The sequence below is a fragment of the Haliotis rufescens genome, unplaced genomic scaffold (assembly GCF_023055435.1).
Source record: "Haliotis rufescens isolate VD_foot unplaced genomic scaffold, xgHalRufe1.0.p SCAF_1, whole genome shotgun sequence".
Classification (NCBI taxonomy): domain Eukaryota; kingdom Metazoa; phylum Mollusca; class Gastropoda; order Lepetellida; family Haliotidae; genus Haliotis; species Haliotis rufescens.
In genome coordinates this window covers 39,794,162-39,821,774 of record NW_025963779.1, presented here as the reverse complement: position 1 = coordinate 39,821,774, position 27,613 = coordinate 39,794,162, and the positions used below count along the sequence as shown (strand labels likewise).

Below are 27,613 nucleotides of genomic sequence, written 5' to 3'. Positions count from 1 at the left end.
GACACTGTTATTATACAAAGTTTTGTTTTATATAACAGGTTAATCTGCTGCAGAGAATATGTACACTATCATTGTAGTTCTTCTTTTTTTTTTTACAAGATGGGACCGTTATCCACATTAATATTGGGGGCAGCTGAATCTCCAGCTCATTGACGGAATGATGGTCTTGCTCCAAATGAGTGACGTATGGCATTGTCTGTTCCTTATATAGCTTGCAGGTCAGCCTCTTGGATCCAGCTGTTAAACTGTTTTGAGTAGCCCATCCATTTGACTAATACCTCCTTTCTGCCCGTTCTCTTCCTCTTTTTCAATACTTTCTCTACCCGCCACATAGCATCTTCAGGTTTATGCACTTTCGTAACTCATTCCCATTGAAACTCCCTGTCACAGGGTCATCTGCCATATCTTTCACACGATATACAGGTATACCCCCTCTATAATAGTGTCTGTAAATAATAAAAATCTCCTCTGTCCATTTCTCTTCATAATCCCTTTGAAATACATGTTTCAAATGAGACAGTCTCACTTGATCACCTAGTTTGAACTTGGATGGTTTCTTTCTTTGCCTTGGGTGATATTTAGGTTTTACAGATTTTTTCAATGGGTCAATATATTGTTCTGTCCATACCTTAGCCTCATTCTCTGGTGTTATTTCAGTAGGCGCACGCTCTCTCAATGATCTGTGAGGTCTATTGTTGTAGTCGTTTACCAAATCTTGTAAAATGTTTAAATAATGATAGGTCTGTTGGTAAGTAAAATACCTATACATGGTTGTCTTAAGAGTTCGCATAAGAAGCTTTGGTTTCATTCTGTGTCACATAATAAGCGATGCCTTTTGTTTAAAAAAGGATTTCACTTTCCTGTTGTTAAACTCACCCCCTTTATCTGATCGAATAATATTAGGTAAATCTGCCTGAACAAATATCTTTTTCAAAGCTTTGATGACACTATCAGGGGTTTTATTTTTCAATGGTTCAACCCACAAATACCGAGTAAAAATGTTAATTACGTACAATGAGTAAATATTTAAACCCATCATTGTCTGCAGCGATATTAGATACATCTGCTAAGTCTATATCCCATCTGTCATTCATTCCAGTAGCCACGACGCTATTCCTTTTGAATTTATACCTCAATGGTCGCTGTAACGTGTAAGCGTCTTGAGAAGCAAGATACTTCTTAATGTGATGTAAGCTGATATCAAATTTTCCCTCTTTCTTGACAATATGATAAAGCTTAGTTGGTCCGGAAAAGGAGCCTGGGTGTTTCGGGTCATAATAGATGTTAGACAAATACACTTTCCAACCGTCTGCTGGCATGGTTCAGTTGTACTGAACCCAATTCAATGCACACACCACTTATGTAAAGTCAACTTATGTCTCGCATTCAGAGGATAAGCGAAGTTAAAACAACTGGTACATACTCCCGGCTATCTATCTGGAAGAGTTCATTCTAACCGTCTCCACTTACAACGCGTATAATAACACTGCTTTGCACTGATCCCCATAGAAAGGGGTGACAGGTTGTTGAATGACATACAGTGTCCTATAGCTAGTGCCGCGATTATAGTGAATTACCCCCTACGCGATAAACCAGTCCATTCAAGCGCGCTTTCATTGGCTGGAGGCGTGACATGTTGAGACACGCACGGCTAGGACTAACTCGTTTTATACACATAGCGAGGTTCCCTTGTTTAGAGTTATATGGTTAGCCTCGTTTAACTATATCTTTCGTTAAATTCATGATCATTTCCACGCTTATTATTGTTTTCCCTTACACATATACATTTGATATATTGACTCAAGCAAAAACAGTTCAAGATAATGCTGATACACGATCGACACGTCACACATCTATTTTTAGCACGAGGGCATTCCCCTGTTACTATAAATAATGAAAATCCCTCAACTCCCCCGACTTCCGGTCCAGAACGCCCTTTTTACTATCATCATCTCTCGACGCCTCATCTGAACGTAATTATTATTCCCCGTTTAAATCTTTACTAAATGTAAACAGCTATTTAACTTGTGACTTTGTCTCTTATCAACGGAAAATATTAACCATGTTTCGGTGTAAAACTTCACACTTGCTGCTCAATGCGGCCGCCATACCAAGACTCCTTATAGGGGACGCTTCTGTTTATTCTGCCATGCTGGAGGCAGGTACTGTTGATACGTGTCAGCTATATTCCCAACCGAGAAGATAGTGTTTCGCTAATTATCTCATAAATCCACAAATAACTGCAACCTTCGTAAGACTTATGTCAACCGACAATATCCATAACATTATATATTTGAGTAAATTCCTGTGTCAAGTACGAAAGACAAGAAGAAAATCACCTATCCCTGTAAAATAAAGTCCAGCCGTTTATTCAGCATGTTCATTTAATTATTTTTACATCTTGTCTGTATTATGGGCCTCGGGCCTAAAGTACTGAAGAAAGTATGCCTGTCAGTTATGCTACAACATAATTTTCAAAAGATCTAAGCAAGTTAAAGAAAAAAATGAAAATGTGGACTTTCCCCAACTGAAGAACCGTGACCTTGTCAACTACCCTGCTAAGACTCACTTGCAGGCATACTACCTTCAATTCGCAAGACGTTAGCTAGCATATCGCTAATGAACATTTGACTATTACTGCGTACTTTCATCGGTACAGTGCGTGAAGGTCCAACTTGCTAACCCTTCTACAGTAGGGCTGGAATATGATTAACGTGGTGTGAAACTCACTTATTCACGGTCCCACCCCAATATTACGTGAAGTCTCAGAGAATTAAGTGAGAGCGGAATGAACGGCATGAGAATGAACCCGAAGTGGCTGGATTCCTGTCAGTTGAATGTGAACTGCTAGAAGTAGATACCTGTGATCTGGCGTTTACTCACGTGAAATGTTTGGTCGTTTAAAGACATGCGGTTTTTCCAAGGCTTTACGGCAGATAAAAGTTGGACCTGACGTGGCCTGTTGTTCTGGTCGATTGCATTATCGGCAGTTGAAACACGTCACACAGCCAACGTGATCCAGAACGTGAGCCAACCATAGGCCTCTGTTGCAACAGATAAAACGCTGCCCAGGTACTTGGTTTCATAACACAGACACCATGCATAGATCAATTGCATGGATCAAATATCTGAACCCTGACACAACCCCAACCTTCTGACGCTGATCCACATTCCTGTGGGGATTGGGATATAGATTAGGACCCGGTTGTAGGGAAACTGTGCGAATTAATGGCTACAATAAACACTATCTGATATATAATTTCTTACTGTATAGTGAGCTAATGGAATTATGTCAATCGACTGAATGGAACTTTCATTATCTCATCATTAACTGAGGATGCCTTAATGTGATATGAAGCGTTCAACCATTGTTTGCTGCCAAGTTAATAACTCGCTGATAACAGCAGAACGTCATTAAAACCTAATGTTTTAGCTACTAAACCAGATATAGAATCATTTTAAGCCTGTTTTATACAAGAAAAATACCTTGCAACAACGTAATTTCTGTGACGGTCAATTTCTCCTTTTTTTATAAAGCATAATTTTTTTTTCAAGAATGTTTGGGGACAATTTCTTTTTTTCGATAAAATCCCAGCCCACCCCGACCCCCTCTCAGAATATCAAATCGGCGGTCCCTTAGTTAATTGAGGTTTAATGACACGTTAATAGATCATTAAAGTTTGATACAAATGGGTCCTATCCTAGTCAGACGGCCGTGAGAGGGGCTCCTGATAGCAGTCACTGGTTTAGCCGGTCCATATTCGATTGCCCACTGGACGCCATGGTATACCTACATGTATTCTCTCACTCACTCACTTGTGTAAATGTGTCATCTTTCGTCTCTATTCGCAGATAACACGAACTGAAAGTTTTAGCCAAATATTTATTGGAATAAAGAGTATAAAAGATTACAAAAAATGACGGTAGAGAAACCTTTTGTTTTTAAATAATATACTGTTTCTATAAATATCACCGGGTGTTTCGAAAACCCTGAGCATCCCTCTCCATACCCCCTGCTTGGTGCTCATGCTGTGGGGCATCGGTTGCCCTGCTTGTACACCAACCAGGCATGGTGACGTTATCAGACAGGGTACAACGTCTCCCAGCTACACGGACACAACAAATATGATAATTGAGACAGGAAAACATGCCTGTACGTGCATTATAAGTGTGAAAATTGTGATGAGACTGCGAGGTAGATCCTGACTTGTACATTATCTGGACCCATGATGCCAATGGCTAAATATCACTGTGGTGAAAGGACGGTGTAGTGTGTGGAACCCAGTGTTTATCCCTTGACATGTGAGGATGACCGTCACACTCTCTCCTAATTGAAGCCCATGAGGGGATATATGAAGGTCTATGACCTTCCTTGACCAGGTCGGCCACTGTGGTCCGAGGATGACCGTCATACGTTCTCCCAGTCGAAGCCCAGGATGCTGATGACGTCCAGCCGCTCCATGTCCTTCAGTTTGATGACCAGGTCGGCAACACTGGTCCGAGGATGAGTTGAGACCCATTCGTTCAGCAGAGCCCCGCATGGGTCTCGGGGGCAACGGAATGTGATCAGATCAACCTCGTGTGATGTCTTTCCAAGCATTCCTAACACAAGAGAAATACATATTTATGCATATATTTATGTATCCACACACATACACATATGTTATCGTACAAATCAGCGATATATCGTTAATTGTTATCATGTTGTCTTATGGTTATCTGGGTAACGGGGCAACTGCGCCCATGTAATTACGAAAATTGCCTATCGGAAATCAGTTATACCAACATGATAGCTAACAATGTTAAAAGGAAATTTCTACCTGCCAGGTATCGCCAGTCTTTACCCAGGGCATTAGGAATATTGAGGTAGTCGCATACCCGTCCTGTCACAGTGTAGGGGAGATCGCTCAGTTGTGTTGTCATTTTGCAGCCGTCAGGAGAAAATACTTGCCGCTCTTGCCCGAGCAGAAGTGATGCCTACAATAACATTAAGTATTAAACCATAAGTAAACTTATCAATTTCTCATTGTTAGTTACTTATTCTGAACGTGAAAAAAAGCTCTTATAAAAAACTACAGTACTTGAAATAAAAGTGTGCATAAGGATATAAATTCATTGGAAGCAGGACAAATGTCACAAAGGATTGGATTATAAGTAAGACTAATAAGCTATCACATGCTTGGAGTTTTGGCTGAGGAGCTGTTACCTTGCCATTTCTGATAGCCACCTTTCTACCGCGACACCAATAGTGTTTTGTCATGAGCCTCTGGTTGTTCGTGTCTTCATCGTGAAAGTCATCGTCTCCAAGTGACAGGATGTGAAAGCCTGTCTGCAATAGACATGTCATATTTGTCAATATTCTTCGAATGTTTACTCATATGTAAAGAAAAATGTACATGATGATATGCCCACATAAGAAGTCAATTGACATCACATAACATATAGAGAATCTCGCGCATGTGTCTTTTGATATTAAATATCGTGAGTCAAATTAAAAACTTCACATTTTAAAAGTAATCCCATATATGATATACAACGGACAAATGTATCAGAGAAGGTAATTTTTAATAATTGATGTCCAAAGAAGGATTTTAATTAACGGTAGTAACCATAATTTGTTCCAAGCACCTACGGCATTCGGTAATAACATCAACAGTTTAAATCATAAGTCCCGAGCACGAGAATCTGATGGCACACAAGTCTAGTAGCGTGTATGGTCACCATGTGCGTTGACAACTGCCACAGAACGCCTCCGCATGGACCTTGTGATGCTTGTGAACACATGACGACGCCATTGTTGCTGCAAAATGGTGCCAAGATCTTGCAAATTCAATGGTTGGTTCTGGAGAGTGCGCAGACTTCTGCCAAGAGCATCCCAGATGTGTTCGATGGGATTGAGATTGGGAGACCTTGACGGCCAGTCCATGACGTTGACTCCCGCATTCTGAAGGGAAATCCTTGTCAAAATTGCTGTGTAGGGTCTGGCATTGTCGTGTTGGAAGATCAAACCGAGTCCATGTGCTGCCATAAAAGGCAGAAGTTCTGGTGCCAGTACCTGGTCGCGGTAAGCAGCAGCGTTGAGGTTGCCACGGATGACAAGAAGCCTGGAACGTGCATTGCAACAGAAAGCACCCCAAACCATGACACTTCCGCCTCGAAATCTGTCAACTTCCTGGGCGTAACGTTCATGACGGCGCCTCCACACTCTCGCCCTACCATCAGCAAATCGAAGATTAAATCGGGATTCATCACTGAAGACGACTTGATTCCAATTCCTCTGTGTCCATCGTAAGTGTCGCTGTGCCCACAATTGACTTTGACGTCTGTGTAATTGAGTCAGAATCGGCCCGCAGTATGGCCGTCGTGCTTGAAGGTGAGCAGTTCTCAGACGGTTTCGAACAGTTTGCGCACTCAGTCTACCCCTAAACAGTTCATTTCTGGTTGATGTTGCCGTCAAAAATCGGTTACGGAGGTGACGTAAGACAATCTGACGATCCTCTGCATGTGACGTCACACGTGGTCGACCTGGCCGAGGGCGATCAGCGGTGGTACCCGTTTGCTGTAGACGCGTCTGTAAATCATAAACAGTCCGTCGACTACAACCCATCGTCCTTGCGACTTCAGCTACGGACGTTCCCGTCTGCAACATGCCGATGGCACGTTCACGTTGCACATTTGAAAGGCGTGGCATGACAAATGGCCGTAAAGACTTTTGTTTTCTTGTGTTTTTCTTTTTTTGTAAATTATTATGGCCACGTGACCAGTTGCACGTGAAAACCCGCTTTTGCAACTATAGTGCTGTGCATATGATTTTGATCGATTCACCTGCACAAAAACGGGTGTTATGTGAAGACAATACGTGGCCATTATTGTTTAAATACACAATAAGGGCCCACAATGATAACTGGTCAAAATGTTAAAATTTTAGGATTGTGAAGTTTTTAATTTGGTTCAGTATATATCAACATGAGTTGATAAAAGTGGAAAAAATCCGAAGTTTGCAGAGGAGTATTTTTCCACTTTTATCAACTAATGTTGATATATTTGATATCAAAAGACACATGCGTGAGATTTTATTTATCATCAGACATCATTCTTCCAACTTTTTCAGTTTGTAGACAGTAATAAGCAGTGTCTTAAGTGTACAAAGTACTGCTAACTCACTCAGTAGCAGAGCCATTAGTGATGTCATTTGATTGTGACGTCATGGTTGTGATGCAATTTCATTGCAGCGATATCTACAATGTAGATATCACTTGATCTCACCCAAGCGATATCTCCCATGGGAGCCAGTTTTGGATGATAAATATATTTATCATATAATGGGTAGGTTTCTCGGCAGGATAAAGCCAGCGAATAAAAACGATATTCATTGGGGTCATATGCAGATAGAGATGCAAATATCAAAGGTCAAGTAGGGACTACTTTCAGTGTTTATAAACAAACACGGCGTCGCCCTTGTCATCCGGCGATCGAGTCAGAATTAACCATCGGGGATTTGGATAAACTACAGGGATAATTGCTATCATTATCAAAAGAACATTCAATATATGGACAATCCGTGTCTAACTGTGACGTAGCTAAGGCATTATATAAGTTTTGGCAACTTTGGAGATTTCGACAACAACGTCTGAACGTGGCCGTGACGTCTCATAGACTAGGGATAGAGTACCTTCCCTTTGACAAAGGGCAGTTACTCTTGCGGACAGACCAATGGATTGCCGCGAAAGACAAGTAAAAACAATTGTTGTTTTGCATATATATTGCTTCGACACTGTATGAGAAACAGATTTCAGTTGGAACTATATTGGCCACTGTCCGACTGACACATCACTTACCCTGTGAGTAATAAATATTAATGCGCACATTCCAGGAAAACTCGCAATGTTTCGGTAATGTTTGTGAGAAAGGGAAAGCGATTTCAAGCACAGAATTAAAGAATGACATCAAATGATAAAGAGGTTATCAAGCTTGTGTGTTTGGGGATGGTAAATATCCTGTATTAGGAATAAACATATATGCTACATAACTTGAGGTACCTGATGTTTCATGTCCTGATGAGGTGGTTCGCATGGACATTCAACCCCTAGCTTCAGTTTGCATTTGGCAAAATCTCTTTTCACGATTCTTGTTAAAAGCTCCCAGAGAAGATTTAACATTTTGGTATAATCAACTCCAGTCTCACAACGTATAACAATCCTGAGGAACTGCTTGTCGGGTGTTGGCAGAGACCCAGCATCAAAGCCACTGGACATGCTACATTTGGCTTGAGGAGATTCGTCTTGATATTTTGGAGTACTAGAATCTAGCATCTCCAACTTATAGCTGAACATGTCCCTGTAAGAAAAGAGTGCCTTCGTCTGACACGCGTTAAGGACTATGATCTGGTCGTCGGATATAATACTGTCATCAAATGCAGCACATCTGCATACAAGTCTGAGAAATGCTGAGCGTGGAAGAGCAGGCACACACTGAACAAAAAAGATGTGATCTTTGCTTGTATCAGGCCAGTAATTATCTGGGAAAGGAAGAACCTTAGGAAGCAACGCTGGAATGAGAAAAAGCCGATCTTGCATCGCCTGACCTGGTTTTGTTTGTATCTTGCACAAGAGATTGAAGCTTTCTAACAAATACACTGCTTTCTCAAATCCCCCAAAGATATTGGCAGATGGCATATTTTCTCTGAATAGTTTCTCGGTACATATCCCAAATGTTTCCAAACGTTCCCAGTCCTCAAGTATGTGTCTTTCACGATGAGACATCTTTGGCACTGTTATTAATTGACTTAAGATTTTCACAATCACATGGGGATTGAATATGATGAACTCACGCAGGATATTGTCTTTTGAAATGTAGAGTATTTCTCCTGTATTTGAGAAGAACTTCAGTAGCTCCTCAAAATCTTCTTCCGACTCAATAAGACAATCATTTTCTTTACAAATCCTATAAACATCTTCATATTTCTTGATAAGTATCTGTTCCTTTCGAAAATTCTCTATTAACTTGAAGAAGTAGAAGTATTTTAAAGGATATTTCGTAACATTAATATATCTTACTTCTCTCAATATTCTGCTTCTAAGATTCAAATGATCGCTATCTTTATCATTTCTTACAGAATTTTCCACAGGGAAGAGAGGAGTGTCATCTTCATTCCACACCACAATGTTGTGAAACTGCCTAGGCAATGCTTCCTTCAGTCTGTGGCCTAGTTTCATGATCACAGATTGGTTGAGGGATGGGTCATTTCTGTGAGTACCAATAATGAAGACTCTGATGTCTGGGTAATCATGATGGACATAGATAGAATAAAGCCATTGGAGAAGGTATGCAAAAGCTAAGTCAAAGTCTTTAGTGGCATCCAGCATATTGAAGACGAGAAGGTACATGCACTGCCCAGTCATGTAAAGGTGATGAGCTGTGTAGTAGAGGGGATGACCAGCGAAGTCACGCAGCACCAGTTTTAGACTAGTATTAAATACTCGAGCCCCAATAACCTTACTTGGATTCTTAACAGGACACAAAGCTTTAGTCCGTGTTGCCAAGCTATTTAATATTTCAATAGTTGCTACAACGGACAAGGACATGAAAACATAATCCCATGAGATGACTGACAGGTTCCAATTGAATAGATAGATCATAAACAATCCTGGTGTGGCTCCAAGGAAGTGACGAATAAATCGACGACATCTGGGACTGTCTGTGATTCTTTTGATATTTGTGTTTAAGATATAGTAGGTATTTTGTCCAGCTGAGAGCCCAACTCCATGGAAATGCCCCGTACCTAATCCACACATTAAGAGAAAGGCATAGTCTTCAGGTAGGGCATGTATTGCTATGGCTAAAAGTGGAGCTATAACATATAACAACACAGACCTGTAGTTGACAGATCCAAGTCCTACGTAACACCCAAAGATGAACATGTGGAGATGTGGAGACAGGAATAATTGAGATGGGTTTTCACCTGTAGTTTGAGGTGGGTGAGCCAGGCAGAAGGTGCAGACAATACCTACTCCAAGTGACATTCCAAAAGAAAATGCTACACATGTTTCGCCAATACCGTAACATAAAAATCCCATGAAAATTGCACACGTTGAACCAAATTCGGATTTCAACTTTTTGAAGACCGTCCCGCCAACATCCCATCTTAACAGTGCCTCACATAGAAGGACTTGGTGGAATATTCCTACTGCAATTCCAAATCCTTCTCGTGTCCCAAAGGCAAGTCCGGAAGCACAAAACAGTCCAATCACAACGATTCCAACCCAGGGATATCCCTTCAAGCCTTCCAGTGAGACAGCAGAGAGGTACAAACCAAGAATAAGATAAGTCACAGCCGCAATTTTAGCAAAGCACACTACTGGTGCTACAACCTTTTCAATGCTGATTCTTGAAGCCTTTTTCTTTAATCTTTTAAGCACATGTTTCCCGATGATAACATCAAACTCTTTCTCGTTTGCCATGTGCATATCCAGCTGAGACCAGGATGACTCCGGTTGTACCCCACAAGTTTCCACCAGCTCATGATCAATGCCAACTGTGCTTTCCTCATTCTCACTGAACTCCTGCCATGCCAACATCTTCCTGAGGCTGGTTTTGCCCTGCCTCTCCCTGCCCACGATGTTGAGGATGACTCTGTAGGACTGGTCCTTGTCCTCTCGGAGAGCCTCCTGCTCTGCCTGGCTGCCCTCTGGCCCCATGATGTACTCCATGCCTGGGGTGATGCCCATCTGGTAGATGGCTTGATTCTCTGCCATCATTCATTGTAAACGTCCCAAGCTAGTCTTGTAAGGTAACCTGAAATACATAATAGTAGTAGAGACGTAATGATAATCTAAGTAAAATTAGCTGCAAAATGAATGTATTGATAAAATTGTTCATGGATTGTGAATCCATATTGTGTTTTAGTTACTCATATATACTGAACCGCAAAAGAAACATTGCATGAAAAGTTGTCATTTAAATATCTCGGTAATTTTTGTCAAAGTTTCTAAAATTTTACATTACCTTGTCCGGAAGAATGAAATTTGATTATAAAAAACAAAGCAGATGACAATAAAACTGATCGCCCAAACGCATCACGGCAACGGCCATAGTAACCCGATGCACGTGAGTTCCGTGCAAATTGAAATGCACACGCGTTCCCCCATTTCTTGCCCTATTAAAATCCACCCAGATCGGATAAAGTTAATTCGTTATTGAATTGCTACCACATGCAAAGATTGACAAGAAATCAGCGACACCACAGCCTTGGACGATTGCAAGCTGGACAAACCGCCCGTCAAGTAGCCAATGCATTTCAAGTCCAGGTAAGGACCATATACAGGCTTCAGCAACGGTACCAGACCACCAACACTACAGATGACCAACCACGTGATGGAAGACCAAGGGTCATGACCCGACGTCATGATCGTCAGATTGTGCGACAGCATCTTCAAGATCACTTTGTTACTGCTGCGGAAACTGCTCGACAGACCATGGGGACACACCAGCGACACTTTAGTGCGGACACCGTGCATCGACGATTGACGAGCAGACACCTCCACTGTCACAGGCCACACCGAAAACCTATTCTGACACCACGTCATCACTGGGACCGTCGTCAGTGGGCAACACAGCACCAGCATTGGCACCACCAGCAGTGGAGAAGATCCCTCTTCTCAGACGAGAGCCGTTACTGTATCTCAACACTAGATGGCAGAGAGAGAGTGTCTCGCGACGCCGTGGAGAACGTTATTCGGATGCTTGTGTTGTTGAGAGAGACTCGTGGGTCGGTCCGAGCATCATGGTGTGGGATATAATTGGTCTTGCACAGAGGGTCGGCCACGTGGTCTTCCAGAACATCGGTCCAGGGAGAGGCAATAGTGTCACAGCAGCTCGGTACATTGATCAAGTCTTGGGAACACACGCCATACCTCATTTGGCACGTCGCCGCAACCACAGTTTCAGCATGATAACGCCCGTGCCCACACTGCGAGAGCAATAAGAGACTTCCCCCAGCAGAATGGCATCAGAACCGTGCAGTGGCCTGCCTCAGTCCCGTTTTAAATCCCATTGAGCACCTGTGGGAGGAGATTCAAAGACGGCTGAATGACGTGAGCTGAACTGCATCAGGCGTTCCCCAGTGAGTGAGTGAGTGAGTTGGGTTTAACGCCGCTTTTAACGTTATTCCAGTTATATCACGGCGTGTCAGCTTAATGTGGGAGGAAAGCCCGAAGTCATGCAGGTCACAGGCGTTTACCACTTCGGTGAAACCCACGAGCACGGGCATGGTGCTGACAAACCTAGAAACATAATTGGGGCGAACTGGGATTCGAACCCACAAACATAGGTTTCTGGCGTGCCCAAGGGACGCAACTCTGCACAGCGAATCACGGCGCCTTAGACGACTGGGCCATCCGTGCCCCCCGCGTTCCTCAGAGTGTGGGCTCAAGTGCCTATGGCCTTCATCAACCGCCTCATCCATTCCATGTATCGACGTTGCACGGCAGTCATCAATGCACGTGTCGGACACACGAGATACTGACTTGTGATGCCATTTTCGCAGAGACTAGTGTTGTGTTTCACCTTAAGAACATTTGACACTTTAATTTCAACCTTGATGATCAGTTTTGCCAAGTTTCATCTTTTTAACGTGTCTCAAAGTTTGTTTACAGTGTTTGGACAAATAAGGTTTCTCACGTTTCTTTTGCGGTTCAGTATACATTGATAGTCAGCTGTCAGAGGCTACTACAAAAGAAGTTTCGATTTTTGGCAAGACGCAAGCATGGCGTTACGAAACAACTGATACCACTGACCACCCAAATGCGTTAGAAAACCAAATAGATATACTTGGAACTGGTGGTAATGTAAGTAATACATCTTCCAGCAGTCATACCATTCATGATGTGGAAAAACCAAATCCACTGGGTATTCTAATATTAAATCTAAATGTGTGTGGGTTGCGCAATCGTCTTAATTATCCTGATTTTGTTAGCCTAATACAACAAGGAGATAGTGTCTGCTTTCAAGAGACAAATTTGCATATTAATGGATACAAGGTATCCATGCAACATAGATCAAATGCCCGAAGGAGATGAGGTGGTGCTTGCAGTTGCTGTAAGAGACATGTATGCTGATTATTAATCAATTTTAGAATTTGGCAACGATTTTGTATTATTGTTTAAATTATCCAAATATTTGTAAAATCTGATGAGGACCTTATTATTGGTGGTGTCTATATCCCCTATATGGGTAAAAATATTCACCACAGAGGAGTCAGCAGTTTTAAGCACATTGTCCCAATCAGAATCATATTAGGTGATTTCAATGCCCGTTCGAGTGGATTGCTCGACTGTCAAATTATATTGACAAACATTTTAAGGAAGAATTTGGTTTAGACTATGATGATTTGAAAACAGAAGCTGACCCTGAAACTGTATTAGACAGTCTACCATCTTAGTCTACGATAAGAAAGCTGCATAATGGATAAAGGTAGAACGAATGATCATGGCGAAATATTTATTAATCTGTGTAAGAACGTAAACACGAGCGAATGGGAAAGGTAAACATGTTGGAAAAGTTACACGTAAAGATAATAAAGGCCTTATTGATTATGTTATTGCCGCTCCTAAGTGTTTACACATGTTCTTTGAATATGAAGTGCGTGATTTGTCACCACTATATTCAGACGTTCATTGCCCGATATCACTTTCATTGTTAAATAATAGAGAGGTGGATATTTCCAACTCTCACCCAGGAAACAATGCTGTAAGTAATGTGAACAAAGAGGAAATGCACCCAAAAGCTAAGCATTGTAAACTTGATATGGGTAAAACATTTCCAATAATATTGATACTGAATGTGTTGGAAAGCTGTGTCACAGATCTGACGTGGTCAGTGAAATTGAAGCTGGTGATGACCTCGCACGGGAAGTCAACAATATTGCTCCCGGTATCGCGCACGTGATGCAGCATGCAAAACGTTTGCTGTAAGAAAAGGTAACTCCACGGGATTATGTCATGCTGGACGTACTAGACGTAACACGTAGCCATGAGAAAACATTATTGTGGAGCCAAAAAGCGATACAACAAACATAAGATTCCAGTTAATCACACTTACTACTACCATCAAGCAATATTATATTAAAAATGTCTTGCTAAACATTCCAGAATGCAACAAAACTGAACTAGTAATATCTTAAGGCAACAATATAAATACTCGCCAAAAGAGTTTTGGAAAGTTTTGAATTGTGAAAATGAAAATCATACGAAATCCTGACCAAGAATTGATTTTTTTGTAATTCTTTTCAAAAACTTAAAAGAATGTTAGCACCCCGACGATGGTTCCCCCGATGTCATTTATGATTATTATGATACTAATGCACTTAGTAAAGATATAACATCAGAAGAAGCATGTAATGCCACAAAGCGACTGAAACGTAACAAATCAACAGCACTGATTAAATAGAAAATGATAGAAAATGATAATCTTATTGATTCCTTTGAAATCTCTGCACCACTTTATGTTTCACATTTCAATCTTGTTTATTCCACAGGAATAATCCCCGAATCATGGTTGACCGGTATAAGACCCATTTAAACGAAAAAAGGTCACTCTACTGATCCCAATTCATTTATGACTATTACAATATTAATCTGCTTTGGCAAATTATTCACTGATTTTAATAATATTTTTGTCTTACATATGCTTTTGTAAAATACTAAAATGCTCTAATCGTAAATTCTATTGTGCCTTTATTGATTTCTCAAAAGCTTTTGATAATGTCTTGAGGGTAGGCATTTGGCAAAAAATACTGAAGTATAGTATTAATGATAAATTCTTTAATTTAGCTACTGATGTGTATGATACTATCAAACAATATGTTATACATAACAATTTTGTATCTGAATTCTTCTCTAGTTACTCTGGTGTAAGACAGGGTGAAAATCTCTTCATTTTCAACATTTCTTAGTTACTTAGAATGTCATCTTTAAACAAAGGTTGTGACGGTGTCAATATTACATGTACAGAACATGAATTCATTGCGCTGTGCTCACTGTTCATAATTCTCTTATACGCAGATGATACAGTTTTAACGGGTGATGATCCATAGAAGTTGCAATCAGTTTAAGATGCTATTCATGATTATTGTTCAGTCTGGAAACTGGATGTTAATATAGCGAAAACTAAAATTGTCATCTTTGGTAGCGGCCCAAGTAGTAAGTCTAACTCGTCTGGTCAACAGACTATTGAAATCGTAGATAGATATACTTATCTCGGTATTATACTCCGCAGAAACAGAAGACAAGCTTTCAATTAAAAATCTAATTACTAGTGCAACAAAAGCAATGTATGTTCTTATTTTTCCTTGAGACTGGGTTTTAAAAGCGTTTGATGTTATGATATCACCAATTCTTCTGTATGGCTCTGAAGTTTTGGGTTACGAAGGAGTGGAACCCATTGAAAAGATACATCTAAAAAAATTAAAATGGCATCAACCCCAAAGAAAGAATAATTATTTTGTTGGCACAAACTGGAAATTCATGATAACCCTGTTAATTTATCCCAGTATGTTACTAGCTTTATCAAAATAAATAACTCTCTAAATCCAAGAGATAATAGCAGGTCGAAAATAATCATGATGGAATACTATGTGCAATAGTTTAAACTTACTACAGATTACTTAAATCTGTCCCATCCTTTGAAAAGATTATCTCCTCCTCCCAAGAGACAATATCTTTCCCGCTTCTAACTTTCAGAACCTGTAACCATAATGTACCCGTTGAGGCTGGCCGCTGGCTTGGTATCCCCAGAGAAGAAAGAACCTGAACCTCGTCTGGTGTTGCTGACGAGCTCCACTATTTATTTAAATGTCAAGCTTTTGATACAACCCTTAGTAGATATATACCAGGGGAATATTATTTTTCGCCTTATCTTTATAAACTCAAACGACTACTTTGTACAACGAAAATAGCAGAAATAAAGAATTTGTCAAAGTTTATTTCCAATGGCTACAAATACTTTAGAAATAATACTTGAGTATACTTTTTCTGTGAATGATAACTTTTGTTGAACATATATTTGTTCGTAAAATACGCTTTTCTAACGTCGTGGCTGGTTCCACAAGAATGAAGAATAGAAATTGTAAACACCGACAATTAAGTCTTCACTGTATATACCATACCCTGATGTTTATGTTTATTTCTGTTGAATGCCAGTAAATCACTGACATCCATTCAAAGTAGAATCACAAGCATGTATAGACCATCATATTATTTTACATAATTAATTATTAAGGGCCCTAAATCAAAACATACAAAACTCATTTTTTATTTAACTCCCTACACGTTAAATAACACATCGACACATCGATAACTGGTTAGACCGCAATCATTATAATTCTATTCAGTATTCTGTGAACAAATCCTTGACACCATTGCTGGGACCACACAGTCGACCTGAACTGTGCTGTGGTTATAGTGGAGACAATGTTCTCTAAGTAAATATAATACTCTGTGTCAGCGTAAAACATCAAAGCACAATATGATCCAAATTAAAGTTTCAACACAAAAGTCATCCATACTGTACATATTAACACAATAATAAAATGTTCAATTACGAGTCAAATTATCTTGATTTCAGGGATGTCCGATCGCAGTTACAATGATAGAGTGAAAACTCACTCCCAAACCATGTGTGCCTGTCCCCAGTAAAGAATCTGACACCCATAAAACCTTGTTCTTGTAAGAATCCCGCTTGAGGTGCAGTCAAACTTTGTTCTTTTAAGAAGCCCGCTCAAGGTGCAGTCAAACCTTGTTCTTGTAAGAAGCCCGCTTGAGGTGCAGTCAAACCTTGTTCTTGTAAGAAGCCCGCCCAAGGCGCAGTCAAACCTTATTAGGTGCAATAAAACCTTGTTAGGTGCACTCAAACCTCGTTCTTGTAAGAAGCCCGTTCGAGGTGCAGTCAAACCTTGTTCTTGTAAGATGCCCGCTTGAAGTGCAGTCAAACCTTGTTCTTGTAAGAAGCCCGCTCAAGGCGCAGTCAAACCTTGTTAGGTGCAGTGAAACATTGTAAGGTGCAGTCAATCCTCGTTCTTGTAAGAAGCCCGTTCGAGGTGCAGTCAAACCTTGTTCTTGTAAGATGCCCGCTTGAGGTGCAGTCAAACCTTGTTCTTGTAAGAAGCCCGCTCAAGGCGCAGTCAAACCTTGTTAGGTGCAGTGAAACATTGTAAGGTGCAGTCAATCCTCGTTCTTGTAAGAAGCCCGCTCAAGGTGCAGTCAAACCTTGTTCTTGTAAGATGCCCGCTTGAGGTGCAGTCAAACCTTGTTCTTCTAAGAAGCCCGCTCAAGGCGCAGTCAAACCTTGTTAGGTGCAGTGAAACATTGTAAGGTGCAGTCAATCCTCATTCTTGTAAGAAGCCCGCTCAAGATGCACTCAAACCTTGTACTTGTAAGAAGCCAGCTTGAGGTGCAGTCAAACCTTGTTCTTGTAAGAAGCCCGCCCAAGGCGCAGTCAAACCTTTTTAGGTGCAATAAAACCTTGTTAGGTGCACTCAAACCTTGTTCTTGTAAGATGCCCGCTTGAGGTGCAGTCAAACCTTGTTCTTGTAAGAAGCCCGCTCAAGGCGCAGTCAAACCTTGTTAGGTGCAGTGAAACATTGTAAGGTGCAGTCAATCCTCGTTCTTGTACGAAGTCCCGCTCAAGGCGCAGTCAAACCTTGTTCTTGTAAGATGCCCGCTTGAAGTGCAGTCAAACCTTGTTAGGTGCAGTCAAACCTTGTTCTTGTACGAAGTCCCGCTCGAGGCGCAATCAAACTTCGTTCTTGTAAGAAGCCCGCTCGAGGTACAGTCAAACCTTGTTCTTGTAAGAAGCCCGCTCAAGGCGCAGTCAAACCTTGTTAGGTGCAGTGAAACATTGTAAGGTGCAGTCAATCCTCGTTCTTGTACGAAGTCCCGCTCAAGGCGCAGTCAAACCTTGTTCTTGTAAGATGCCCGCTTGAAGTGCAGTCAAACCTTGTTAGGTGCAGTCAAACCTTGTTCTTGTACGAAGTCCCGCTCGAGGCGCAATCAAACTTCGTTCTTGTAAGAAGCCCGCTCGAGGTACAGTCAAACCTTGTTCTTGTAAGAAGCCCGCTCAAGGTGCAGTCAAACCTTGTTCTTGTAAGAAGCCCGCTCAAAGTGCAGTCAAACCTTGTTCTTGTAAGAAGTCCCGCTCAAGGCGCCGTCAAACCTCATTCTTGTAAGAAGCCCGCTCAAGATGCACTCAAACCTTGTACTTGTAAGAAGCCAGCTTGAGGTGCAGTCAAACCTTGTTCTTGTAAGATGCCTGCTTGAAGTCCAGTCAAACCTTGTTAGGTGCAGTCAAACCTCATTCTTGTACGAAGTCCCGCTCGAGGCGCAGTCAAACTTCGTTCTTGTAAGAAGCCCGCTCGAGGTACAGTCAAACCTTGTTCTTGTAAGAAGCCCGCTCAAGGTGCAGTCAAACCTTGTTCTTGTAAGAAGCCCGCTCAAAGTGCAGTCAAACCTTGTTCTTGTACGAAGCCTGCTTGAGGGGCAGTCAAACCTTGTTCTTGTAAAAAGCCTGCTTGAGGTGCAGTCAAACCTTGTTGGGTGCAGTCAAACCTCGTTCTTGTACAAAGTCCCGCTCAAGAAGTAGTCAAACCTCATTCTTGTAAGAAGCCCGCTTGAGGTGCAGTCAAACCTTGTTCTTGTACGAAGCCCGCTTGAGGTGCAGTCAAACCTTGTTCTTGTACGGAGCTCGCTTGAGGTGCAGTCAAACCTCGTTCTTGTACGAAGCCCGCTTGAGGTGCAGTCAAACCTTGTTCTTGTACGAAGCCCGCTTGAGGTGCAGTCAAACCTCGTTCTTGTACGGAGCTCGCTTGAGGTGCAGTCAAACCTTGTTCTTGTACGAAGCCCGCTTGAGGTGCAGTCAAACCTTGTTCTTGTACGAAGCCCGCTTGAGGTGCAGTCAAACCTCGTTCTTGTACGGAGCTCGCTTGAGGTGCAGTCAAGCCTTGTTAGGAGCAGTCAAACCTTGTTCTTGTAAGAAGCCCGCTAAAGTTGCAGTCAAACCTCGAAGTACAGTCGTTCTTGTAAGAAGCCCGCTACAGTCAAACCGAGGCCCAGTGTCAGGATTAGCGTGTCTTTGCCTTACTGACCACGCCACATATACTTACGGAAAAAAGTAACTATGTTTCATATTAAGTGGTGTAAGTGTTATGTACAAATAACAACATAATATTTGGTGATTCGTCTGATCGTAACAAATTCATTGCCAAAAAACAAACCTGATAACAGTGGACAGAGCGACACCCTTTAACGAGGTGTGATGTAACAACTCAATTTACAATGTCACTATCAGGCGAGACAGCGGCGGCGTATTAAAGACACCAGGTGATTGAAAACAGCCTGGGAGATATTGCTCCAAGTGCAAACCAAAGATTGGTCCAACTGAGCGTGCCTAACTCATGCCCGAGAAAATTGTGATTCACGACCTTAAATTCGAGATGTCTTCATGAATATGTATTGGAAGATGTATTATTTAATTCAGAATATTTATTTATTGAAATTTTTATAAAGCATAGTTAGTATATGTTGTTTCTCTGACATAACAATTTCAGCGGTGTCACGTGTACAATGGGGGCATTTGGCTGGTATTGTGACAAGAATACGTTGGGTAGGATAAAACCGCGGCATACTTCCTGGTATTAGCCGTGTGGAGATTGTGTTTGTATGGGGGGTCAAATGTCTTACTCCGCAAAGGAAGTATGTCAACAGTGGCGGACGTCAGTATCAGAAAGCAGTGACAAAGACACATCCATTATTTTGCTACCAATATACAACCATACAGGAAGAAGAGATATCTCAGTCACACCCATGTGTGTTGCAGTCACCTGAAGAGCCACTAGAAACTCAAACCCTGGTGATTATTTCAACCGCGTAGGATTTCTCGTTATCTGTTAGGAGGCATGAATGAAAAATAAATATAGTCGGAAATGTATATGAAAAGGCAGGGCAATGAGATGTATCGTCATTGGGTGTGTGATGACTTGCCCGGGATAAAATCACAACACATTCACTGAGCTCCTAATACTATTTAATTGTTACATAACTGATTCTGTGAGTTTTCCCTTCAGGTGATGTCTATTCATGTTATTGTCCGTGTTATCCCCGGCCACCAGGACGCCACGACGTTGTGTGTGCGTGCGTGTTCCTCAACCAATCTTAACTTTAAACATTGTGTTAGTATATGTCTTAATTTACCTTATCCAGATCATGACGTTATACATTTGCTTTTATGTCTAGTGTCTCGTAGGCCATACCTGGTCGGATGTCATATTTTATTGTTTGTGTACGTGTTTTAGTATGAAGTGTATATAACATGTGACATTATAATAAACATTACTCTCTCTCTCTCAGAGAAGGGTGTTAATTAAAGCATTGCCATCGTTCACCGAGGTTTCTACATGCCATCTTCTAATCTCCAATATTTAGCTTGTTTTACAAATACTGTCTTTTAACTGATGTGAGAAATAAGGATTTATAATATCAAATGAAACATGTGTTTCAACTTGCCCAACCCGTTCGCGTCTTTCCTGTGCTATCTCGCCGTTGTGTATTATTGATGGAAACGTCGACGTTAGGTTATCAAGACATCTAAATCAACATCTCTTTATTCATATAAACATATACATTTCAATAACAACTTTTCATGCAATGTTACTTGGAGTGACGTTTCTTTTGCGGTTCAGTATATATACAGTTGTAGCAAACCAGTGCCTCATATGTCGCGGGGGAAAGGTTGGAGTAAATTTTATGAGACGAAATTCTCGCGAAAAAATATTGATAACATCGATGATAAGGAAATCGTGGTGACCGTAAAACTGCAGGTTGTCATGCCAGAATAGCAAAGGAGCAATTATGGTATATCAGCCTACGCCACATAAATACAATCAGTAGCGCTTTTTCATCTTTATACTCTCCGTTATGACATTTAGATGTTTTTATCTCACATGAAATCCAATGTCGGCGTGTGAAGCCCATTTCTGATGTCCCCCGCCGTGATATAGTGTTGGAATATTGCTCAAAGCGGCGTAAAGCCATACTCACTCACTCTCTCACTCCAATGTCGGCTATAATGAGGAGTCTCCTTCGGTATTCCCATCTCAAGTGAGCTGTTTATTGTGTCAGTGCGTCCGTGTCGATTTACTCTACTTTTTTTACACTCCTTTCTTACTGGTAACCGTGTACACCCCTCTCCCGTAAACACATGCACCCACTGTTACATGATACTAGTGTTACTATCATCTCGCAATAACAGATGAATATGTCATGTGTTGAGTGCTGGCTCTATGTGCATTTGGGTCTGCACATGACTTACAACTTAATTCGTCCATTTCATTCAAGATTCGCCTGTTGCAATTGGTGTGTTTATCAGCATCCTGACCTCGTCACACGTGTGAAATCTCAAGCTGAACCTTTTCGCTATATACAATGGAATGCGGTCACTGTAATACGTTTCTCTATATATTCTATACAGCTTATACATTGTCTTTTTATGATTTCTAGCATGTCGGCATGGGTGCAGACTTATTGATGTACTTACTGTGATCATTATTGTTAGTTGTCCATCCACATTCATCCACAGAGAAGATAATTCCGAAATCCTCTTAAGTAAATATTAAGAAATTCCACAGCGAAAATAATTTTCACACCACAATTTTGACAGCAACTAGTTGAAAGTCCGCCCCGTCACTGTAGACTACTCAACGAAGCGGGAGGTGATGTGCCGGAGTCGTCATGAAAGACGTTTCAAGGAAACCGACCGGATACGTTTAACCTACTTTTGTGAGGACACGGTGTGGGTAGTTTTGATTGGATCTATGTTGTGACGTCATGAATGAAGAGGTCACGTATGTGGCTGTAAACATGTAAGTTACTTCATGCAGTGATTGTTTGTCTTGGCTTCAAATTATGTTAATTAACTGTTTTTAGATGGTGTGTTTCATCTTATGTCATGTCTGTAAACTGAGCGTGTCTATCACAACTATCTGATAATTATGAGGATAACATTTCACAAACGATGGTTTAGTTTAAACATATTTTATTCACAAAGAGTGAATTGGATTGGGCACACGTTCTTCACCTTAGGGGACCTTCTCCCAAGAATCGTGGTGCATGATGATATATTTTGATGTCCGCTGGACACATCAACTCCTCATTACACCTGAAGGTATGTATGGTTGAGTACTAAATATCAGTAGCGTGGACAAACATAATTACGTTACGTAAATGTACAGTAAAAATAGAAGAAACAAAAGTGGAAAAGGCGTTGAATAGAAGTAGAAAGAAGTTGAATAGAAGTAGCAAAGACATTGAATAGAAGTAGCAAAGACGGTGAATAGAAGTGGAAAAGGAGTTGAATAGAAGTAGCAAAGACGTTAAATAGAAGTGGAAAAGGAGTTGAATAGAAGTAGCAAAGACGTTAAATAGAAGTAGCAAAGACATTGAATAGAAGTAGCACAGACGTTAAATAGAAGTGGAAAAGGAGTTGAATAGAAGTAGCAAAGACGGTGAATAGAAGTGGAAAAGGAGTTGAATAGAAGTAGCAAAGACGTTAAATAGAAGTGGAAAAGGAGTTGAATAGAAGTAGCAAAGACGTTAAATAGAAGTAGCAAAGACATTGAATAGAAGTAGCAAAGACGTTAAATAGAAGTAGCAAAGACATTGAATAGAAGTTGCAAAGACGTTAAATAGAAGTGGAAAAGGAGTTGAATAGAAGTAGCAAAGACGGTGAATAGAAGTGGAAAAGGAGTTGAATAGAAGTAGCAAAGACGTTAAATAGAAGTGGAAAAGGAGTTGAATAGAAGTAGCAAAGACGTTAAATAGAAGTAGCAAAGACATTGAATAGAAGTAGATAGAAGTGGAAAAGGAGTTGAATAGAAGTAGCAAAGACGGTGAATAGAAGTGGAAAAGGAGTTGAATAGAAGTAGCAAAGACGTTAAATAGAAGTGGAAAAGGAGTTGAATAGAAGTAGCAAAGACGTTAAATAGAAGTGGAAAAGGAGTTGAATAGAAGTAGCAAAGACGTTAAATAGAAGTGGAAAAGGAGTTGAATAGAAGTAGCAAAGACGTTAAATAGAAGTGGAAAAGGAGTTGAATAGAAGTAGCAAAGACGTTAAATAGAAGTGGAAAAGGAGTTGAATAGAAGTCGCAAAGACGTTAAATAGAAGTGGAAAAGGAGTTGAATAGAAGTAGCAAAGACGTTAAATAGAAGGGGAAAAGGCTTTGAACAGAAGTGGAAGAGGCTTTGAACAGAAGTGGAAGAGGCTTTGAATAGAAGTGAAAAAGCAAAGGCGTTGGAGAGAAGGGGAAATGGCACCGAGCAGAAGCAGCAATACCAATGAATAGAAGTAGCAATGTCACTGAAAAGAAATAGCAAACGTATTGAACAGAAGTATGCATATTTATATTACGCCCTATCCGCACTCTAAAACTGTTTATGTTCTACAGTTCTCCTCTATTAAACAGTGCATCAGTGAGCATGCCAATTACCTACTCAACTCCCTGGGGAGTACACGACCCAAGCAGTCTGTGAGGCGCAAGAAGATTTTGCATTCACATTACCGTCTGATACAACCGTGTATAGTAGCGAGGGCATTGAAAGGTATCCATGGTATGACATGTAACAATATAACATGATATTATAGGAACTATTACACAAAATGCATGACGTCATACTACATGTGTGACAGAATGCTTACTATTAGGAATAACTGTTCTCCGAGTGTATTTCTGGGGACATTTCTATTTATCTTCGTCAGTAGATAACCGAGAAATCGATAGGCGCTTGATACTTCCGCCTTTCCTGGACCAAACATGGACAGTTTTATAAATTTGCAAAGAGTCAAAGGCCCGACTGACAGGAACTATTGCCCGTGCTGATAATACCTGTGTTGTTGTGGTTTGCAAGGGATGCATTGATGATTGTGTTCAAAGGTCGGTGTTTATACATGTTCGCAGCGTGTTAACGACACAAGAATTAATCTATGAAAAAACACCAAAACATTCAGACATATAAGAATTTATGCCAAAAAACGTTTCGTTTGTTGATATTATTGAGTATGTTGAATCTCACAATTTGTTGACAGGCTTCAACGCATGCATTCTCAAGTCGGCAGCTTTGATGACGTCACACCTCTCCCTATAATGCGACAAATAAATATCAAACACTGCTGTTCGAAAATAGGGTACTCGGCGATATATAAAAATATGCTTTCTATTCAAAGATAATAACATACTGACATTAAGGCAGTGAAATATCGGCATACGAATTTAAAATGGTACTCATCTTCCATTTCTCCTAGCAAACACAATTACAGGGAACAATGCCACATCGTCTTCCAACACATTAAAGGCAATTCACCAATTCTTAATTAACATAAAGTCGTCCGTGAATGTATTTGAGAACAGCAACCCAAAATATTATAATATGTAGATATGTTTACATGAACATTTCCATACATCCATTTTTCAGTGCTTCTAAGTCTCTCGCTATTAAGTAAAACGAAAGTTTTGTATAATTTTGAATCAAGATTAATATGTAATCCCCTTTAAAAGCAGGTAATTCCAAAATATTGGGTGTTGGAATGTTCAATATCTGAGATGCAAGATATAAAACAATGTTCTAAATAGTCTGTTCCTTTCAACAGTCTGGAATCACTCTTGACTGACGAGTTAGTTGGATATATAAAGACACACCCAAACAAAGTGTAATGTTATAAACCATAAAATGGTTTTATAAAAAAGTATAAAAATACAATCAGAAAATTTATTTCAAATTTTCAGAATTTGGTTTCTTACTTTTATGATTAACCCACCACACTGCCTCTGTTATTAACCCTTTGAGTGATAAACACCGTAATGCATCAATGAGGAAGTACATCCTCCATTTTGACATTACTCTCAAATTACCACAAATCCTATAACGTCACATTTCATACAAAAAACTTATCAAATCTATGTCATCCAGTGTATTTTTCAGTCCGTTAACGTTCCATGTGGTAAATGTTAACCCTGACCTGGAATCGTCATCCGTCGGATACCATTGGACCGGACCACTACCTCAGTAGCTGGTCGGGCTGTTGTCATTTTACCGGAGGTTTTGTATGTATCTCTTACCGGTAGGGATCCATTGGAAAGACCCACTGAAATGGACGACATCGTCAAGAAAGTAATATGTCAAAAACAAACTATTTTTCTCCACATATGTTCCATAGTTTGAACGACCCAATCTCCATAGGCCAAGGTTATCATCGACAAAGAGAAGAACATTGGACATTCTTAGCAAAGCAGTCACGCATTGGAAAATGCTGGTTTGGGGATAGTGACGTTACCGTATATTCTGATATTCAGGCCACAGTCAAAGTTCTGAAAATCATCATTTACTGTCATTTTAGGCAATTCCAAATTTCTGAAAGTGACTTCTGAAAATTAGATACATTGTTAACCTCGCCAAATCACAATTCACGGCGTTATATTAATACTTATTGTGTGTTTAGAAATCTAAATATCGGATATTTACTCGAATAATTAAAGTAGAAAAATAGCATATTAACGATCACGGGTATCAAATCACTAATGATAATTCTGAAACGTCGCTGATAAGCCGAGAATCGTTTAGAATATTTTGGAAAATACGCATACACGAACGCCGAAGTGTACGTTCCGACATATTGGATTGGATTGTGTTTACAAAATGCCGGTTATGAGTCGCCTATTCGATCAGGTATATTTCAAACTCAGCTGCTATACATGCATCCCTGAATTCCTCATACATTTTCGAAACAATGGATAAATGGTCTTTGTCGCCAATGCAAATTATCTAGATGAAATTATGCGAAAAAAATTAGGTATGGAAACGAAAACTGTGCTCGGAAAACTGTACTTGCTGAAATGTAAACAAAGCAAAATTCAGATTTTACACTGTGTAGCACTTTTAGGTACTTTCGTCTAATTGTTGCATACATTGGCTCGATCACGCGTTTGAGAATATTCATTGGAAGAGTATCGTTGCACTAATTATGGAAATACACATATATACATTACAATTATGTGGTAAATTCAACAGAAGCCGTAAAAGTTTCCGTCCTGTGTGACGCCATGACTGACGCTAAATCACGCACAACGATGACGGTAGTTATCTGCATTTCTGACTAATTGTCTTTGTTACGTTGGAAAACGATCCCTCAATCAACGAAAATCCTCTTCTGGAAATCCCGCGTACTGTTGTCAGTGAACACGCCATTTTGTAAAAGTTGGTCACCGGTAGTGATGTCATACGGAAGTAAACATTGTTGTACATATTTGGTAATTTCTTTGAGGCGTAAACTTTCAACTTAGCACCCAGCGTGTTCTTTGTTTTTGTCTAGTTTGCATTTTCACCATCACCTTGATAATCCACAGATATGACGGAAACCTTTTGTGTAGGGTCACATTATTTATGAGAAGTAAGCAGCACATAGGATGACGTCACTTATGACAGTGGTGTTATGTATATTAATGCGCTACTGCCATCATGAGAATGGACAAAATTCATCGGTTCGATGCACCATCCAATGTTATGGCAAATTTCCATTACATCTATCCTGAGCCTTTTCCAATAATAAATGTTCAGCTCTGATAGGGAACGTCACAGAATTATATTTGTAGATCCAGGGGAGATGACACAAAAAATTTGTCAATACTTAATGTTGTGCAAGTAGACTTATGGGGGTGCCTGTGTTAATAAATAAGGATATGTGCCAATATCACGATGATAATGTTATGTGCACTGTAAAATCAGCTTTGATTCACACCAAAAAATATTAATCTAATTTGTAAATAATGATGATTAAATCCTTGCGGTGTTTGTTTTTAAGATCTCTGAAAAGTGACCTCACTTAAATGTATTCTGTATGATGTGAATAGACTTGATCATTACAACCCCATTTAGCATTTGTTTATATTCAGTTGAAGGTAGAATGTACATGCTTAATTTATTAATTATATCTTGATGTAGGCATTGTAAGAAATGGTTGGTATTTTAGAAGTATATATTATATGATCTCATAAGTGTTATTTATCTTTTGCAGTTGGACCATATTTCCATGTTTGAGGGGAGAAAGATTTCCTCATCTTACTCACGAGTACATGCATATGGATCACCAGAATTCCCTTGATGCCAAGCATAACTGCACCTCAAGAGCATCTCGGACTATAACATATCTTCAGATTTCTTGGAATATTTTGTGGTCAAGCATTACATTGCCTATGAAAGAACAATTCTTGTTGTGTATACAGGTGTAAACATATTAAAGTTCTATCTGAACATTTTGCTGAAGTACTGGTTCTGTAAATGATGTCTGTGACCATCAGAATACACCATATACACTGGACACTTGCTGGAACAGGACCTACTTGTCATCAACATGGTGTTGCAGAACATCTTGGGACTCTCTCATAACGTCCAGTGTGAATCTAGATACTGACACCAGTAACAGTGCATGCTGGCACATTTATTTGTTCAGGCTTGGCATTTGGGAATATTTGCCATGAATGTTTAATACTCATGACCTTGGAATAAAATTACTGAATAGA

General features: G+C 40.2%; 1 protein-coding gene and 1 long non-coding RNA gene across 3 annotated transcripts; one reads left to right on the top strand and one right to left on the bottom strand.

Annotated features, from left to right (window-relative positions):
- Positions 1–3,850: 3,850 nt before the first annotated feature.
- Positions 3,851–21,805, bottom strand: LOC124135766. 2 transcript variants are annotated; one of them, XM_046501311.2, is made up of 5 exons: positions 21,583–21,805; positions 8,040–10,794; positions 5,207–5,329; positions 4,821–4,977; positions 3,851–4,602 (listed from the first exon to the last, which is right to left on the bottom strand). In XM_046501311.2, exons 2-5 carry the CDS (start codon positions 10,755–10,757, stop codon positions 4,409–4,411), a joined length of 3,192 nt encoding a protein of 1,063 aa, XP_046357267.2. In that variant the 5' UTR covers positions 10,758–10,794; positions 21,583–21,805; the 3' UTR covers positions 3,851–4,408. The 2 variants fall into 2 exon arrangements, with proteins under 2 accessions (XP_046357267.2, XP_048252393.1); XM_048396436.1 differs by having other exon boundaries at positions 9,114–10,794.
- On the top strand, positions 21,783–27,613 carry LOC125380116. The gene is made up of 2 exons (XR_007221068.1): positions 21,783–21,907; positions 27,109–27,613. It is a non-coding gene; the product is annotated as an uncharacterized LOC125380116 (long non-coding RNA).